Here is a 16,324-nt window from a genome sequence, read left to right on the forward strand (position 1 = left end):
TCAGTCACAATGCAGCGATGCATAATTACATTTTAAAACTACAAAGTGTATAAAGGTTGACCTCAGAAATGTTAATGAGGTTTCATGTCAAACACAAAGAACTGTACCACTGTCTCAAATGAACAAACTCGTGTGGCCTTCATTTCCTTTGGAACGCTGGTTCACATTTGTAACTAGGCCACAGCTGTCTGACAGTACAGGAGCTTTTACCTGTTACTTATTGTGTTTATTACCAAAACATATGTATAAAAAAAAGTGACTTTTTCTGTAAGAGTACAATGCTTTTTTCCTGAGATAAAAACATTTTACTAGAAACATGCCGATTATGATCAAAACTCTAGCAGCACTTTTAGTAAACACAACAACTTCATTGTTAGACCATACCAGACCAGGTTTGACCAGTAACGTTCTTTTGTATACGGCAAGTGTTGCTGGAGTTTTGACCTCTTCAAAATTATATGTCTCGCCAGAGGAAGAGAAATCTTTTGTACAAATAATTCTGGAGAAAAGAACAGTTTGTTTAGTAACACACTTAAAAAACAAAACTAACAGGTTTAACCTAAAATGTCCTCTAGCTGTATGAGGTTGCTAGTCAATCAAATTTGCAGATGCTGTAGGGATGAGATCTGGAGCACAGGGTTATAAATAAAGCTTTGGATAAGGTGCAAAATTGCACCTTATTATATATATATATATAACCCTGTGCTCCAGATCTCATCTTGCTGTCTTGTCTGTTACAGATTCCAAGAAAAGTAAAACCCAAAGTAAAGTTTAGGACAATACACAAAGATTTCCCTTACTATGTCCTTACTATAGCAGGAGGAACGCTTACATCGCAGGCTGTGCATTGGTACTTTTTAGTCAAGTAGGTTGACCAGAAATTAAAAAGAAAACCAATCAAACATCCAGGTAATGCACACAATCACTTTCCTCATTCTGCTCTATGAGGAAGTCAACAATTGAGCTGAATTTTGAGTCAGTTTCACATTGCTATTCATCGTGGCTATGAGGGGAGTGGAAAATATCTGTAACTGATTTTCAGTACTAGAGGATTTTGCTCCAGAGAAAGTAAGATGAAAAGAACCTCTGTCTTTGATCAAACCGAGCACCTTCAGTTGTAAAGTTGGTTTCTAGATGGGTCTGTGTTGTAAGAAACAATAGCTGAGGTTATTTCTCTTCTTTTATCTCCACTGGGGAGTCTGCTCTCTCCCTCTTCGCCGAAGCCGTCTCCTCTTTAACACTCCGATCGTCTGTTAGTGCTTTTCTTTTCCTCTCCTTCTTAATGAGGTCATTTTTCACCTTTTCCTTTGCACGCAGTGGTTTGACATCGGTGGTGGACTCAGAGGTGGCCAAGGAGCTCTCGCAGACAGTCGGACCCTCCCACTTTGGGATGTCGACTCCCAGCTCCTCCATCAGCTGTTTCATGACCTCGTCCACATAACCATGGATACGCAGGTACGCATGCTTATCCTACAAGACAGAAAATTACAACAGTGAAATGATGAACCCATAGGTTGTATAAAGTAAATTGATGTAGCCTCCAGGTCTGAAAAGTGAAGCCAATGAGCAAGTGCCTTAAACTTGCATTCTTTCTCATGGCCAGCAGGTGGCGACTCCGCTGGTTGCAAAAAGAAGTCAGAAATATTAAGATAATGGGTGCATTTCACTTAATGCCGCGCTTCGCATCGCTGACTTAACCTGTTGCATGCTGGACTTAACATAAGGCATGCTGCGGGGCAGAGCTAGACTCTCACCGCAGTGGGGCGGAGCTTCACCACTGGGCCCACCTGCTACCAAGTAATTTATACCAAGTTTACATGACCCCGGAGTCACTCCGAAAGTCCGGAACTAATCGCAGCCATTGAAGTCAATGCTTGCGCTCACAGAAGTGATGCAGTGCTACCCAGAAGTCATTCTTCTCTCCGCTGTGCGGAGAACAGGCAGCCAGTGTATTTTTGACAGAAGCCGCGTCAAGCACAGGAGCACAGAGCAGATGAGCCAGGAAGGAAGTCAGACACAGACACGGCAGAGAGAATCTGGTCAATTTTCTAAATAAAACACTATGGGCAGACTCCCTAACGTACTACAATAAACACAGTAAAAAAGACAAAAAAAGAAACAATTTAACTACGTAGCCAATCATGGTAGAAGCACAAAAAACAACCACTAATCACCAAATCAACAAAATCTAAAAATGTCAGCACAATCAGGCAGGCAAAACGCTCTTATTCTGAAATGCCATTGGGAGTAGCCTACGATCGTCCCTCAGAATTCCCATGATGCATGACGGTGATGGGAGTTTTGTTAAAATTTGCTAATATGTTTCCCATTTGTTTGAATACAAATGTTACTTCATGATTTATGTTTTTTTAAACATTACTGCTTAGAATATAGTGGTTTTTTTTGGCAATTTTCATTCTTGTGGTGGTTTACCATTGAAACCTGAAGGGACTGTTTAATTTGATAAGAACAGGATTTTCTTTGTTGTTGTTGGAAGCAAAGTGAATGCAGCATTCTCGTCCAGCCGTGTCTACAATCTACTGACATAAGCTTCATGACATACGTAGGGTCAGCCGCCCTCATGCAGTCACGCTACATCCGCTTATGGCGTGTTGGTAAGAAATTTTCTCCAACTTCGCTGGTGCTGCACCATGTCACCATGTCACATGACATTAAAACCTTGCGGGAGCAAGGCGGCTGCAGTCTTCGGCTGTACCAAGTTGGAACCACCTTTTGCGTCATTTGCCTTTTTTGGGGCCATGAGATAAGACATTGTTCTAAGCTCACGCATTGTACGGGAGGTAGAATGTGTCTAACTTGACAGCTGTGTTTTTATACCCTACCCCTGCAGTCGCCTGCAGATCACATTTGACTATCAAGTCAGCAAAAGTCAGCCTCAGCATCTCGTATGCACCTAATGACCATACTGCTCACTTGATTTATTGATCACTTGATTTACCTTTTCTAAACACTTCTCAAATGAGTTTATGGACTTGGACGCTAGGCCCAAGTATTCTTCGATACAGAATTTAAAATATTATTATTATTAAATAATGGTCCCATTTGGCGTAAAATAGACAATAGAGTATGCTTTAGTGTGTGGCTACATGGTAATTGACAAGTTGCTACCACGGTGACCAGTCAATCAGGATAGAGGTGCAGCAATGTGTATCCATGGCAAGGTGTACATTTAACTACCTGTGAACTTGTTTTTGGGTGCTGTCAGTGTTTTCGTCTAAGAACTCTGACACTGTCAGTGTGTTTACGGTTTGTTAATTGTAACATTTCCCATGTGTATGTGCCAGGCAGTAATAAAGGAATAAGACTCACGTGTTTTGTGGGTTGCAGGTTGACAATGGCCACTTTCCCTCCTTTGCGCTTGGTGAGGAGCGGAAGGTCTCCACTGGGTTTGATCTGCAAGGAGGTGCCGAGCGTCAGTGCCAAGTCCGCTCGTCTGGGTGCAGACAGTAGAGAAATTCGTCACACATAATATTCACTTGTGTTCTTATTTGCCTGTTATTAAGAGGGATCTACTGTTGTGCATTAAGTTGGTAGCGAGGAAAACATTAACCAAGTCGAAGAAAGTACGTTTTGTGCCTCTCATGTATCGTCATTACATTTGAGTCACAGTGCCAAGTCTGTTTCTCTGACAAATAATTACCTGCTGATATTTGAAAAACCCAGAAGATTGTTTAACAACACCTACAACTGTTCTGAAGGTATTCCCAGAATCTGAAGACTGTTGCTTTTTAGTAAGTAAAGACTGCATTTCTCATCCAGGATGCCATATGTCCATATGAAAATATGAACGCATTATTTTGTATGAAAATATAAAATATTGAAAGAAACATCAATATATACTTACATGTACTTGATAATAAAATGTTTACACTTTTGTCGCCTTACGCAGATTGAGAAAGGAGACAATTTGGGAAACAGGTAACAAATCTTTTCATATCTTATCTTGCAGCAGACGGAATATTTATTCATCCAAATGGTTCGAAAAATTTGAGGATTCTTAAAATGCCTTCAGAACAGCCATAAGTGTCGTAAAAATGGTCTGCTGGATTTTTCAAAGACTGCTTGTCAATCCTGTTTTAAAGAAACAGATGGTTAGCGCAGTGACTCACATGTATTGCTCATAGAGGATAGGCGCAAACTGTTATCTGGTGATTTTCAGTAACACACATCCAGCAAAGCAATCTCCACCGCAAACGCTCAGCTCACTGCGATCTGTCATAATGAAAGAAACAGTATAAACACTCCACGGGAATAGTCTCCTATTCATGAAAGAGACAGGTGAAATAGAAGTTTCACATGTACGTGCATAGCCCAACATCTCTGTACATCACAAAGTAAATTAAAACAATGTAAACAAACTTACTATGGGGGAAATATAATTAAAGCATGGTACTGCCCAATTACGTACGATAAATCTGTGTAGTGCTTCAACGGGTGAAATCCACACTGAAATATAAATTGAAACCTTCGTCATAACTATCTATATAGAGCTACAGTAGAAATGAACTCAACTTAACTTTAATTAGCTGCCAATTTTTTGTTGAAACTAATAAACACGCTGCACATCGGAGATCAATGGTCAGAGCCCCAAATCTCCTCTTTGTAATTGAAATGTTACTTATGCATCTATTGTGGGTCACTGAGTACATCAAGGTGAAAATCTTGCTGCTTTGTAAACCCACAATAAAAGCTTTTTGAGGCTGAAAGACTGAATGGAAGTAACACGACACGCACGAGGCAAATGGAAGCATTAAAGCAGACTGGTGCATACACAAACCCTAAAACGATTTTCCAATAAGGGCTTATGTCAGGATGTTGACAGCAAAGCCACGCAGAACGCTCAAGCGAACAGATCCAACAAAATATTTCACATTTTTCAGTTCACAGGGCACGTCTGAACTGTGACTCGTGTTATTTAGTTGAAACGAAAGTGTCAAAGGAAATCAAGATAGATGAGAGTATGTGCTGTTTGCGACGCTATAAAGACAGATGCTGAATGAAAAAAAAACTGCTGCAAATTTGTCTCTCTCACCTGCTGGCATCTTCCGCTTTGTTCAGGTCTCTGTCAGGAAGAGCATCCTCCCAGTCCAGTATAGTGCTTATCAGCTTTCCTCTGTTTTAGTAAAGAACACACTAATAAATGGATCATAGTACATTAGTGGTCATTTCAAAAACGTGGTGAAAGCATGTGTTACCTGCAGGCTCTCAGTCCTCTGGATCGTACCACATCACAGTAACGTCCTGTTGGTTTCAACCCCATCACGCCGATCACTTTCTCTCGGACATACTGCCTGGAAAACCAAGAGTCCTACAGATTATGTCTCGGTTCAACAAGATCAGCTTCAGTTTAGTTACAATTCAGAAGAAAAAGCTGCGTACATGCACCATACCAAGGTCCATTTTTACTTATAATTTATGAACTGACAGACGACAACATGATAATACAGACTCAGTGGACACTTTATTAGAGACACAGAAATGCTCTCTCTGGTGTATCAGGGACTCAACGGCATTATGTAGCTGCAAAGTTGTTTATACAGTTATACCTCTGTTCTATTTCATCCCAAAGATATAGAAACACAGTGCAGGTCACTGGAATAAAACAAAATCACTGTCATGTTCCTAGAATCGTTTTGAGATAAGCTCTGTGAATGGGTGCATTATTTAAGTTTGAAAAAGGATAGACTGTGGTGCAGCTGCTCGGCAACAAATAGGCCCGCAGTTAGTTTTAAGGTGCACACAATTACACAAAATTACACCGCAGGCTTTTACCTTAGATGCAAGGCAGGATCCATTATGGATTCATACTGGCACACACCTGATACTGTGCATGCTAATATTAGGTGAAGAGTAATTCAACCTCTTATCTGCATGCTTTATATCTTGCATTGCAGCCACTTGATTTGCTTTTTTTAATCACTTCCAAAGAGGTGTACATAATAAAATGGCCTAAAACTGAACGTTTGTGGCAGACAGCAGCTTGTAAAGACGAGAATGATCAAATGTAGTTTGGTGGTGTTTGGTGCGTGTGTGTGTGCGCATGCACATACCTGCCACACTTCTCACACTCCTCCACAAACATGTTTCCATGAAGCTCTGATAACATATCCCTAATAAAGCAAGAGGGAGAAAAATCCTCAAAGGCATGAAGATCACAAAGATGATATTCACTTTGATCATTGTCGCCGAAGTTAATGTCGGGACTCTTGAACGCAACTTTTTCCTCACTCCTTCTTTGCAACTCACTTTCTAATAAATATTCTGCAGTCTCATATTCACTTCTGCGTTCCACCTGGCACCTGTGCAGATTAGATCCAACCAGTTTACTTTACCAGTGCGTCTGCTGTCTCAATGATTTCCTCAGAGAACGGCCACTTTGCTGTCCAACCTCGTCTGAAGAAACTGATGGAGGTTAGAGGGAGAGCTAAGAAATGGCTTCCAGGGAAAGCAAGTCTCCCAATATGCATAAAGGTTGGATGTATGCACTGAATGAAAATTTTGATTCTTGGCCTTGGGTTAGTCCAGTATGATTGGATATTCCAGACTCAGACCAAACATTTTCCATTAGACTGAGCGTTATTTGAGCCGTATTTAAAGAGCTACTAATTTCTGGCACTGTTACAACTGTTATCACAAAAGCAGCAGCTTCATATTTAAAAACATTGAGTCACAACCTGACGTGTAACAAATTGACGTGAAACACTTAACAATGTATATATTTGTGTTTATAAAATATTAGAAAGTAATCAAAACAACTATAACATGGTTGTTTCCTCCTCAATAAGGAATTCACTGCATTTTCTAAATAAGTTCCTCTAAATAAGCCTCCAAATGAAATATATTAGCATACAGAGAACATTTTTCATTTATATTTGGATCATTTTGTGAAAATGAAGAACTTTTGCTGTTGCCACACAGCATCTGATAGGATGATACATCTTTAAATCTGTACTACTGAATGTCCATATCAACAATAGATCAACTGACGACATGTAATACGAAAGTGGTCACTCGTAGTCACAACCCCGCAGAGAACTCTATGGAGCATTTCAGAATCTCTCAGCTCCTTGTTTTGGTGAAACTAACAGGTAACGTCGGTATTTTTCAACTTCATTTTTTCTTTCTATGTGACTAACTGGACAACCTGTTTTGAAATATGTCCAGTATTGAGAAAGTACGGTGCAGATGAGACAGGCCCACAACATTATCCTAGTGGGCAATTGTGGCCCGTCAAAGTACGCCCAATTTAGTGCTTGTTTTGGATTGTTCTTACAAGAGTCTGACAACGTTGTGGAAAGGATCCCTACAAGGACAGACCTTTTTTAAAGAGTAAGATCCTTTTTATTCAACCAGAAACAGTCCCTATATCGCTCTTGTCAAAGCCACCAGACTCCATTGATAAAAACTGTAATTTTACCTTGCAAAACACAAAGTTGCTGGTAGACCAGAGGGATAAAAAAATTCAAGGGAGTCTGGTGGCTTTGACGGAAAGGTCTATCTCTGTAGGGATCCTTTCCATAATGTTGTCAGACACTTATAATAAAAATCTGAGCCTGTCCGTGGCAAAAAAAAGCACATTAGTGGACATACTTACAAAACCAGATCCCTGGGTTTAAATACAGCACTCTGCAACTGGATATTGGACTTCCTCACAGACAGACACCAGTCATTATAACTGGTATAAATCCTGCCTGAAAACACATCTTTTTAAACTGGCATATCCCACGTGATCATTCTTTCTCAATCTTTGTTATGTACCCTGATTTTATGCACTGTAATTATAGTTGTTAATTTTTAGTAATTTATTGCTGTACTGTTTTATTATGTTTTGTGAGGTGACCTTGAGTGTTCAGAAAGGCGCCTATAAAAAATGTATTATTATTATTACTAGTAAACATAATGTGGCTTATCTGTGATATAAAGCATTGCTCCACGCACAATAACAACCATGATTTGAGTTAGCTACAGAGTGTGTAAAATGCTTCATGTGTGTATATCACGCTTCAGGACTGCAGGCAGCGCAGAGTTACCTGGGGAAGCCTGATCGGACATGTAGGCCATCCACATTCTGGCTGATGAGATACTTGAGGCGCCCGGCCCTCTGCAGTCCCAGGAGGGCCATGTGAGTCAAGCTGGGTCGGGCATCTTCAAATGTGGTGTCAAAGTGAGGGGACTCGCCCTTTTCTTCCAATGTCCACACACCCTTTGGACCCCTGAAACAGAGAATATAGCAATGAATAGGCTGATCGCATGTATAGGATTGGACAGATTGCAATGCAGTGGGTGGCCTGGAGGCATTAGGTGTCTAAAACTGGTGCGTGGGTTTGTATTCATGGATGAGTATTAGCAATCTGATGGGAGGATTTCTGCAAAGAAGTTCTGCCAAGTTTGTGTACCAAATTGACAACATGCTGTGAAATGTTGCAAGCCCACTGGAAATATGGAAAACCACTGAAAAACATTGCATTGCATTGAAATGATTCTTCCACTGCTGGATGATGAGAAAAACAGAAGCATCAATAGTCTAATATTACAGAAATATCTCTAACAGCATACAGTGACACGTTTTCAGACTAAAATGTACAAAATGTGTAGTCCAATGTGAGATCATTCTGTTCATGCTTCTTTAATAAACCAGTCAATTTTGGGTGTCTGAATAAGGACTGAGGGATGAACACAGCGCTGCTGTCAGTACTGCTGCCGTCTAACACCCTGACAGTTGCCAAGTTACTTCGAGGACACGCAACTTGTCTTGCATCAGATGAGGGAACGCATCCTCAAATGCAGGCACAACAGTCTCATCTCCCGCTTTCTATTTGAACTACATCAATGTGATTCATTGCCTTCTCTCCCAAGACAAGTTCAAAGATGTACCACCATTTGCGGAGATGCTGTATGTCACTTATTCATGCTTATCACCATGACAAAGATGCTGCAGTAGATGAAAGCCACGGAGGATCTATAAAGCTGGCGTATTCTCATCTTTTGGTGTCGTCAATAATAGCAATCATTACTTACTCTCAGCTAAAGCACGAGCATGTGTGTGTGTGTGTGTGTGGTGTGTGTGTTTGTGTCCTTGTGGGAGCAGTGGGAATACAATTTGAGATAGTGGGCCTTATGTATTTATAGGAACCTTGGCTTTAATGGTGTTGCCGTCCAAGGTCGAATAATACATGAGTGACAAGCAGAACAATCAAATGTTAAATTTCCATATTAACATCACCAGGCACGTATATATGAATTCACACAAAGGAATGTCTGTCATTCACACCAGAATGAACTCAATGTCTTCCTGAACTCAATGTCTTCCTCTGTCTTATGTGCAACACCTCAACTATTAGGGCATAATTCTGACACTATAATGGAAGATAACAAAATCAGCCGGGATTTATTTTCAGTGTTTACAAAGAGCTGGATCTGACAAATAATAAGCAAGTACCGCCCCCATCTGTCATGCAGCGGGACTACAAGAGAAACAAGGAGGCTGAGCCAAAAACTCCATGTTTTGTCTACCAGACATAAAAAATTTAAAAAAAAGGAGGATGTGACAAAGTACAATCTGTTCAATAACTCTTCTGACTGAAGCAATTCAAGACTCCCACAAGCAACAGCTCTGTCTCTCTTATTGCTATATTATACAATGTTTTCTTTTCATATTCATTCAACATTTATAAACTACATATTTCGGTTTAGTCTTGATTCAACATTAAGTTAACTGCTTTGGGAAGATATGATCTCTCAAGACAAGACACGTCTTATGACAATGGGTTGCTCAAAATGACAATAAAAATACGAACTTTCTGCAGCGCTCCTTGTAATGTAAGCAGAGTACCTTACAATCAACGTGCCAAGAGAATAACATGTTATTTTGTTAAAAACAGAGTTGAATGAAGTATTTTAAAGAATAAGGAATTTGAAGCGGCATACTATGTCAATGCATATACAGTATGTCTTAGCTACGAAAACCTTTTTTTATTTTTATTATCTAATCATAAAAGTAGGAGCCAGTGTAATGACAGATGAAAACATTCATGTGACCACTGAAGAGCAAGGTGTCTAGAACAGCTAGGAAAAGCAGATTAGTCCTAAAGAGGTAGACCTTAACTTTTCAGAAATTGAAAACAGGAAAAAACATCTATAAATATAAATAATATTATTTTATTTTATTATGATGATCCTTCTTTTCAAGGCTGCTAAAAATCTGAAATGGCAATAAACACATTTAGAGTCCTTTCCGTCTCTCCTCCTTCCAATTTCTGATCAAATGTTTGTTCCTCCAAACTCAGCATTTTACAATAGGAATATCTCCACAATAGCACCTATAATCTACAATTCTCATGTGATCAGGAGAGGTGATTGTCAACCTTTCAGAATGGGATACCTTCCAATAACTGCTCATTAGCTCTAATCTCAAACTGTGTTGAGCAGCAGTGGTGTGCTGTGAGATGTTGAAACCGGGTAACAAAAAACTGCAGGTGACAGCTGTTCATGTTCACAGATATTATGCGTTTGTTTTGTGATTGTTACACTTTGTTATAATGATTTTATGTTATTATGGTCCTCAGGTGTAATATATTGATAAATTTGTTTCCATCAGTATATGTATGCTTGATATCATTATCTTTATTTTTGCATGGGACAGAGTAGGTAAACTCCATGCTGAAATTTGAGGTCAGTGTTGCTGTGTTCATTGTGTTCATGTGCATGGTTGAGAGAGAAAAGCACTGTCTGTGAGTTTGAGCAGTATAGTGACTTTGTTTGTACCTCACCTGAAATCAGGGATGCCTACTGAGGTGCTGATTCCTGCTCCAGAGTGGATAACCAAGTACTGAGATTCTTTTATTAACTGAGCGAGGGTCTCCACCTTCACCTTCAGCTCCTCAGGACTATCAAAAACCTGCCACAGAGTAGAAAACATCAAGTCAACAGCTGTTGGATAGTGGAACAATCAAATAACACAATATTTCTGAAACATAGCAACTGCTATTTGGTGTAGCAAAGGGGACGGCACAGTTGGTGTCGAGGGGCCCTAGTGGTCAGCTCACTCTTTTAAAGCCAAAGGGTCTTGAGACACACACTACATGCGCTGAGGTGTCCAGGGGCCTGAGGAATCAGCTAACATTTTAAGCACCAAGGGGCATGGGAGCAGTCTGGGGGGCCTGGTGGTTAGCTCACGCTATAAGCACCCTGGGGCCTAGTGACACTGGCGTTCAACTTCCTTCAGAAGTCTGGAGCATGCAACCTGAGGCCACTGGCCCGGCTCATAAATTGTTATATCATCTTGTGTTTCAGTTTTAATGTACTGTCCTTTGCTGTAAGCAAACATGTAGCAAAAGTGTATTACTTACAAATGATATAATTAAAAAAAATCCATCATGCATATGGACAGTGTCAAAGACAATAAAATCTAATTAAAAACCCTGATGAAACCAGCTTGTCTGCCGAAAGGTTTGATTTAACTGTATGATTGTCTGCATCTCTTGTCTTCTATACCCTGGTTGTTTTTAAATGTTACATGTGTATATTGTAATTGAGCAGAGCTTTTGCTAAACATGTAACAGCTTTGGGAACAGAATTGTATTCTGTCTATAGTAAAGCTTTAACAGAGACTGTTTATCACATCTCAACAGAGGTGGAGAGTAATTAAATATATTCACTCCCATCAATGTACCGTACACTTAATCCATTTTATGCATCTGAATACTTGTGCTCCTCTACATTTCAGAGTAAATTGTTGTAGCTATTGGCCCTTTACTCCTTTATGTGATTTCTGGAGGTAATGTCTCTAATTGTAATCTAATTATGAATGCAAGTCTTACATATAAATGTTTTTCACTTCAACACAAATGCATTTGAATTTCCACTAAAGGCATTAATAAAGATGACGCACTGCTTGAGTCTAAATTATCCAACTATTTACACTGTAGTTAGACAGTGCGCCACCTAGACCAACCACGACAATAAAACAAACTCCTTAACGTTACACATTAGCTAACTATGTAAAACTAATGCAAACCTCGGGAATGGAGTCATTCTAAATCATTCTGTTTCTTCACAACTTTCTATTGTTAGCTACCAATTCCGCATTTTTTCCACAATAAAACATGGAACGCGGGTAATTTTAATTGAGGTATTTCTATTTAAATATATTTCAAGTACTTTCTCCACCCCAACATCTTAAAGACCGAACATGAACCTGGGCTTTCTCGGCTAAGTTAACATGTTAGCAGTTTAGAAGCTAAGTATCTAGCTCACGGTATCTTTTACCTCTGGAAGTCCGCAAACACCTTTATCTGCGTACGGCGAGAGCCCAGCAGCATAATCCACAGACATGGCTGTTGTTGGTATCGTATATTTATTATTTTTGTTTAGAAAACTGCTCCTGTATCATAAAGTGGGTGATCTCCCAGGCGGGTTCCTGACGCATTGTGTTGTTTGGGTGACGTCATCACTTAGCGACAATATGGTGCGTTTAGAGCAAGTGGGAAAGCAGTGGTGGACAGCAAACACAAATTTGAGGAACCTGTACTTTACTTGTGTATTTATTTTCATGCTTCTTTCTACTTCTACTCCACTACATCTCAAAGGGAAATAGTGTACTTTTTATTTCACTACATTCATCAAACACCTTTACAAACAAAGCTTTTACACACAAACATATGAAGAGTTTAAAAAATGTGTTTTATACTACAACTGAAACGATTAGTTGGTTCACAGAAAATTTATTGGCAACTACTTTGATCTTTTAAGTAATTTTTCATGCGACATTTTATGGTTCTAGCTTCACAAATGAGAATATTTGCTGCTTTTCCTTCACTGCAGTCGATTAATGGAGAAACTAATCAAAAGCTGAATCTACAATGTAAATTATTATTAGTTGCAGTCCGATACAAAATAGTTCAAAATGAGCTCAACCAACAGTAAAATCCTGCTTTTACATTAATGCATGAGTAATAATAATCTCATGATATAATATGTATAGTCACAGGGGACATTTTTCTGCTTTGACTAGGCCTACTTTTACTTTTAACAATTTATGTAGGCTACATTTTCGTCATTATACTTACATACTTTTACCTAAGTCCAGCAATATAAGTGTCTTTAACTAGTTACTGAAACGTTCCTTCATCCCCTTTCTTACCTTCACTCCATTACCTGATCTCATGAGGAAAGACTTGCCCCAAATTCACTCATTTTCTACTAATCAGTCAAAAAACTGTATTTGTGTGTTTTTAATCCATCCATCCATCGTCAACCGCTTATCCTGCGTACAGAGTCACGGGGGGCTGGAGCCAATCCCAGCAGACATCGGGCGAAAGGCAGGGTACACACTGGACAGGTCGCCAGTCCATTACAGGGGTGTTTTTAATCAAATTATTTAAATAAACCGGACTGATAGTAGGCGATCTGACGGGATTGGAGGCTCTGTCCTTGGTGCTGAAGTAGCAGGCGGATTTGTCTTTCTCTGTCTTGCCCTTCTGCCTGTTTCATCTTGGATCTATAAAATTCTCTAAACTATATAAATACTCAATTCTATACTATACTGTACTCTATATAGTGCTCAATAGAGTGGTGTCACCTTCATGGTCAAAGTTAAAAGTAAAAACGTGTAGTCATAGAAGAGGGAGAGGATCAATGAGACACAGATTGGGTTTATTTGCTATAATAATCCGGCAGTCCAACTATAATGTAGCCATACAGAAGCGGGTTCAGGTGGATGCGGGTCTCTCTTACACTTTCTCCTATAAAGGAAAACAACAGCAGACAAAGAAAGTGCAGCAGCAGCCTGACAGAGGCCGGGTCAGAAGTTAATCAGAGCTTGGAGCACACGTGCCCTTGAATGCTCATAAACTTATTTTTTGCTGTTCTCACTTGATATTATTTTTCAGATATAACCATTTTTTTGTGCAGCAAAATGAGTGTTTATTTGACAATATAATGTCATAATTAAATACATTATTTTAGCAAGTGCCCCTAAAATCGTGCCAAGAAACCCTCCATCTGTCCTCCTACTTGTGTGGGGGGTGGTCTCCCAGTTAAAAATGGACAAATCACAGCTCATGCTGTTTATTAACAGATAACACATGAAAGACTAAAGGAATGCGGTTGTTAACAATATTCAACAAAGAGATAATTATCCAGAAATTATGGAAAGTCTCAATTTTAGATTTAAATAACAAGAAAGACAACAAACATTCTCAAATGTGGGCGTAATTAGTCTCTGTGTCTGTCTGCTTCCTGTTCTATTTTGGTGATCTTCTGTCTCTGGTCTTGGTGTTCTCTGATTTCTAATGTGTCCTACCTTCTGTTTAATTAACCTGCCTTCTTGTTTGTGTCTGTAGTGTGTCAGTATTCAGAGTCAGTAGCCTACTCTTTTTGTTTAGACACTTACTCCATAAGTTTGTACTCTTTAATGTTTCCTTATCCATAAATATATAAACTCATCTGCGATTGGGTCCCGAACTTTTTTCCCCTGCCCTTGCAGTGCACTCGGCACCCTTCTTGACAGTACAAACTAGCCATTATAAAGCCAGTGAACATGAGGTCGGGTGAATTGTTTGAACTTTGTGTGGACTTAGCTATAGCCATGAGGAGGCTATCTTGTCTATAGCTCAGAAGGAAATATCCTGGAAGCCTTGGCCAAAAAACTCTGAATGGATAATTAGTTTCGTCCACATCTCAGCTCCTCAGCCTGCAATTTTTTACCTGCATGCCTGTTAGCCCCTCGCCTGCTAACAATCAGCTAGCTTGCAGCTGCAAGCCTAATCTCTGGCCTAGCAAGCTTCATCATGGCCTGCTAGCCGCAAGGCTGATTTCCATCCTGCTAGCCACCAGTCTCCATGACCAGTCTGATGTATCTGCACCTCAGTCGATTAGGCTTGGGGGTCTTGGGCCTACAACCATCCTGTCCAGAGTCAAACCCCGGACGGCTAACCATCAGCCAGCCCCAGCCCTGAGTCAGGGTTGGTGGGAGATTCATGGATGTCCAGCTCTCTGTGGTTTCCTTTTTGTTGGACCTTACCTTGGAACCAGAGAGGACCCAGACAACTAACTCCTGGCCTGCCAGCCTGCACTTTGGACGGCGAGAAACACCTACATCCTTTTGAGGGGACTCGCCTGGCCAATTTCACCGGGTCCCGTGGAGGCCACAAGAGGAGACATTGGCAGCCTCAACCTCTCAGTCTTTGCTGAGTCTTTGCTGCCCATCTCCACATCCTCATTGGTGCCCAGCTCTTCATCCTTGCCACCGTCCAGTGCTGCGGAGGTCTTGCTGCCTGGTGTCGCAGAAATGAAGCTGCCCAGCATTAGAGATTTTGTTACCCGGTTCTTACCCAGAGAATAAATGTTCACTGAGTTTCAGCTGTCTAGTTTCTCAGAGACTTTGTTGCCTGGTATCTCAGAGTCTAAACTAATGCGTTTTTCAGAGACATTGCTACCCTGCTCACTAGAGATTCAGCTGGATTGCATCTCACAGACTCAGCTGAACAGTTCCCCAGTGACTTTGCTATTCAGCTCACCAGAAATTCAACTGATTGGCACCCCTGAGAGTATGCTGGCTAGCATCCAAGAGACAATATTGTCCAGTACCACGGAGGTATCCCCAATTCCTGCCTGATTTCCAGTAGTTGGCCCAGCTGACTCCTGCACCTTGTGTCCAGTCGGCAGTTCATCCACCTCCTGCCACTGCTAAGCTGTTGCAATTTACTGTCCCCACTGCCAAGCCACGGCAGCTCTCAGACTTTGTTGAGCAGCTGCCCCATCCTGTGCCTGCTGAGCTGCATTTGACTTTGACTCCTCTACTACAGGAGATCTCTGTGCCAGAACTGCAGCATTTCCCATTCCCAAAACTACAGCTGCTACCTGACCCTGCTGAGTTCCAGTTAAGTTCTGTGCCCGCTGAACTACTATTGACTGTGCCTCCGTGCTGCAGCAATGCTTCTTACCAGAATAACAGCAGCTGCCTGTCACTACGGAGCTCCAGCAAAACCCTGAACCTGCTCCACTGCAGCGTCCTCTTGCTTCTGTCACATAATGCAGATTGCAATCACCCCAGGTATCCCCCGAAAGAACCTCCTGACTTTGCTGAATTGCAGCTAGCTTCTCTGCCTGAGGTCTCCAGCTCCTCCTCTGTCCTGTCTTCAGGCCATCAGCCTGAGGGATCCTGTTCTGCTCCTGTTTCAGCTCTGTTCCAGCCACAGGCCATTCAATTCTGGTCTCTACCCCAGTCTGGCCATCAGCCTGAGAGCATTGCCTCCATTTTCCCGCCCCTGAACACTAACCCTAAACCTGTTTCCACTCTGCA

At 40.9% G+C, this 16,324-nt stretch overlaps 1 protein-coding gene across 1 annotated transcript; it reads right to left on the reverse strand.

Annotated features, from left to right (window-relative positions):
• Nucleotides 1–734: 734 nt before the first annotated feature.
• LOC119902930 (NAD-dependent protein deacetylase sirtuin-6-like) lies at nt 735–12,450 on the reverse strand. Its single transcript, XM_038719330.1, has 8 exons — nt 12,289–12,450; nt 10,791–10,918; nt 8,052–8,234; nt 6,072–6,131; nt 5,217–5,312; nt 5,054–5,134; nt 3,331–3,454; nt 735–1,470 (listed from the first exon to the last, which is right to left on the reverse strand). The coding sequence occupies exons 1-8, from the start codon at nt 12,352–12,354 to the stop codon at nt 1,168–1,170; spliced, it is 1,041 nt and encodes a 346-aa protein (XP_038575258.1). The 5' UTR covers nt 12,355–12,450; the 3' UTR covers nt 735–1,167.
• Nucleotides 12,451–16,324: the final 3,874 nt, after the last annotated feature.

This window comes from Micropterus salmoides, unplaced genomic scaffold (assembly GCF_014851395.1).
Source record: "Micropterus salmoides isolate LMB-PRFRI ecotype aquatic unplaced genomic scaffold, ASM1485139v1 Ms_hic_scaffold_14, whole genome shotgun sequence".
Lineage (NCBI taxonomy): Eukaryota > Metazoa > Chordata > Actinopteri > Centrarchiformes > Centrarchidae > Micropterus > Micropterus salmoides.

Excerpts from the sequence above, each read along its gene's own strand:
- LOC119902930 (XM_038719330.1), bottom strand. The coding sequence starts at position 12,354 with ATGTCTGTGGATTATGCTGCTGGGCTCTCGCCGTACGCAGATAAAGGT. Across the intron at positions 10,919-12,288 it reads GTGTTTGCGGACTTCCAGAG|GTTTTTGATAGTCCTGAGGA; the intron begins GTAAAAGATACC and ends ACTCTGTGGCAG. Across the intron at positions 5,135-5,216 it reads AGAGGACTGAGAGCCTGCAG|AGGAAAGCTGATAAGCACTA; the intron begins GTAACACATGCT and ends TTACTAAAACAG.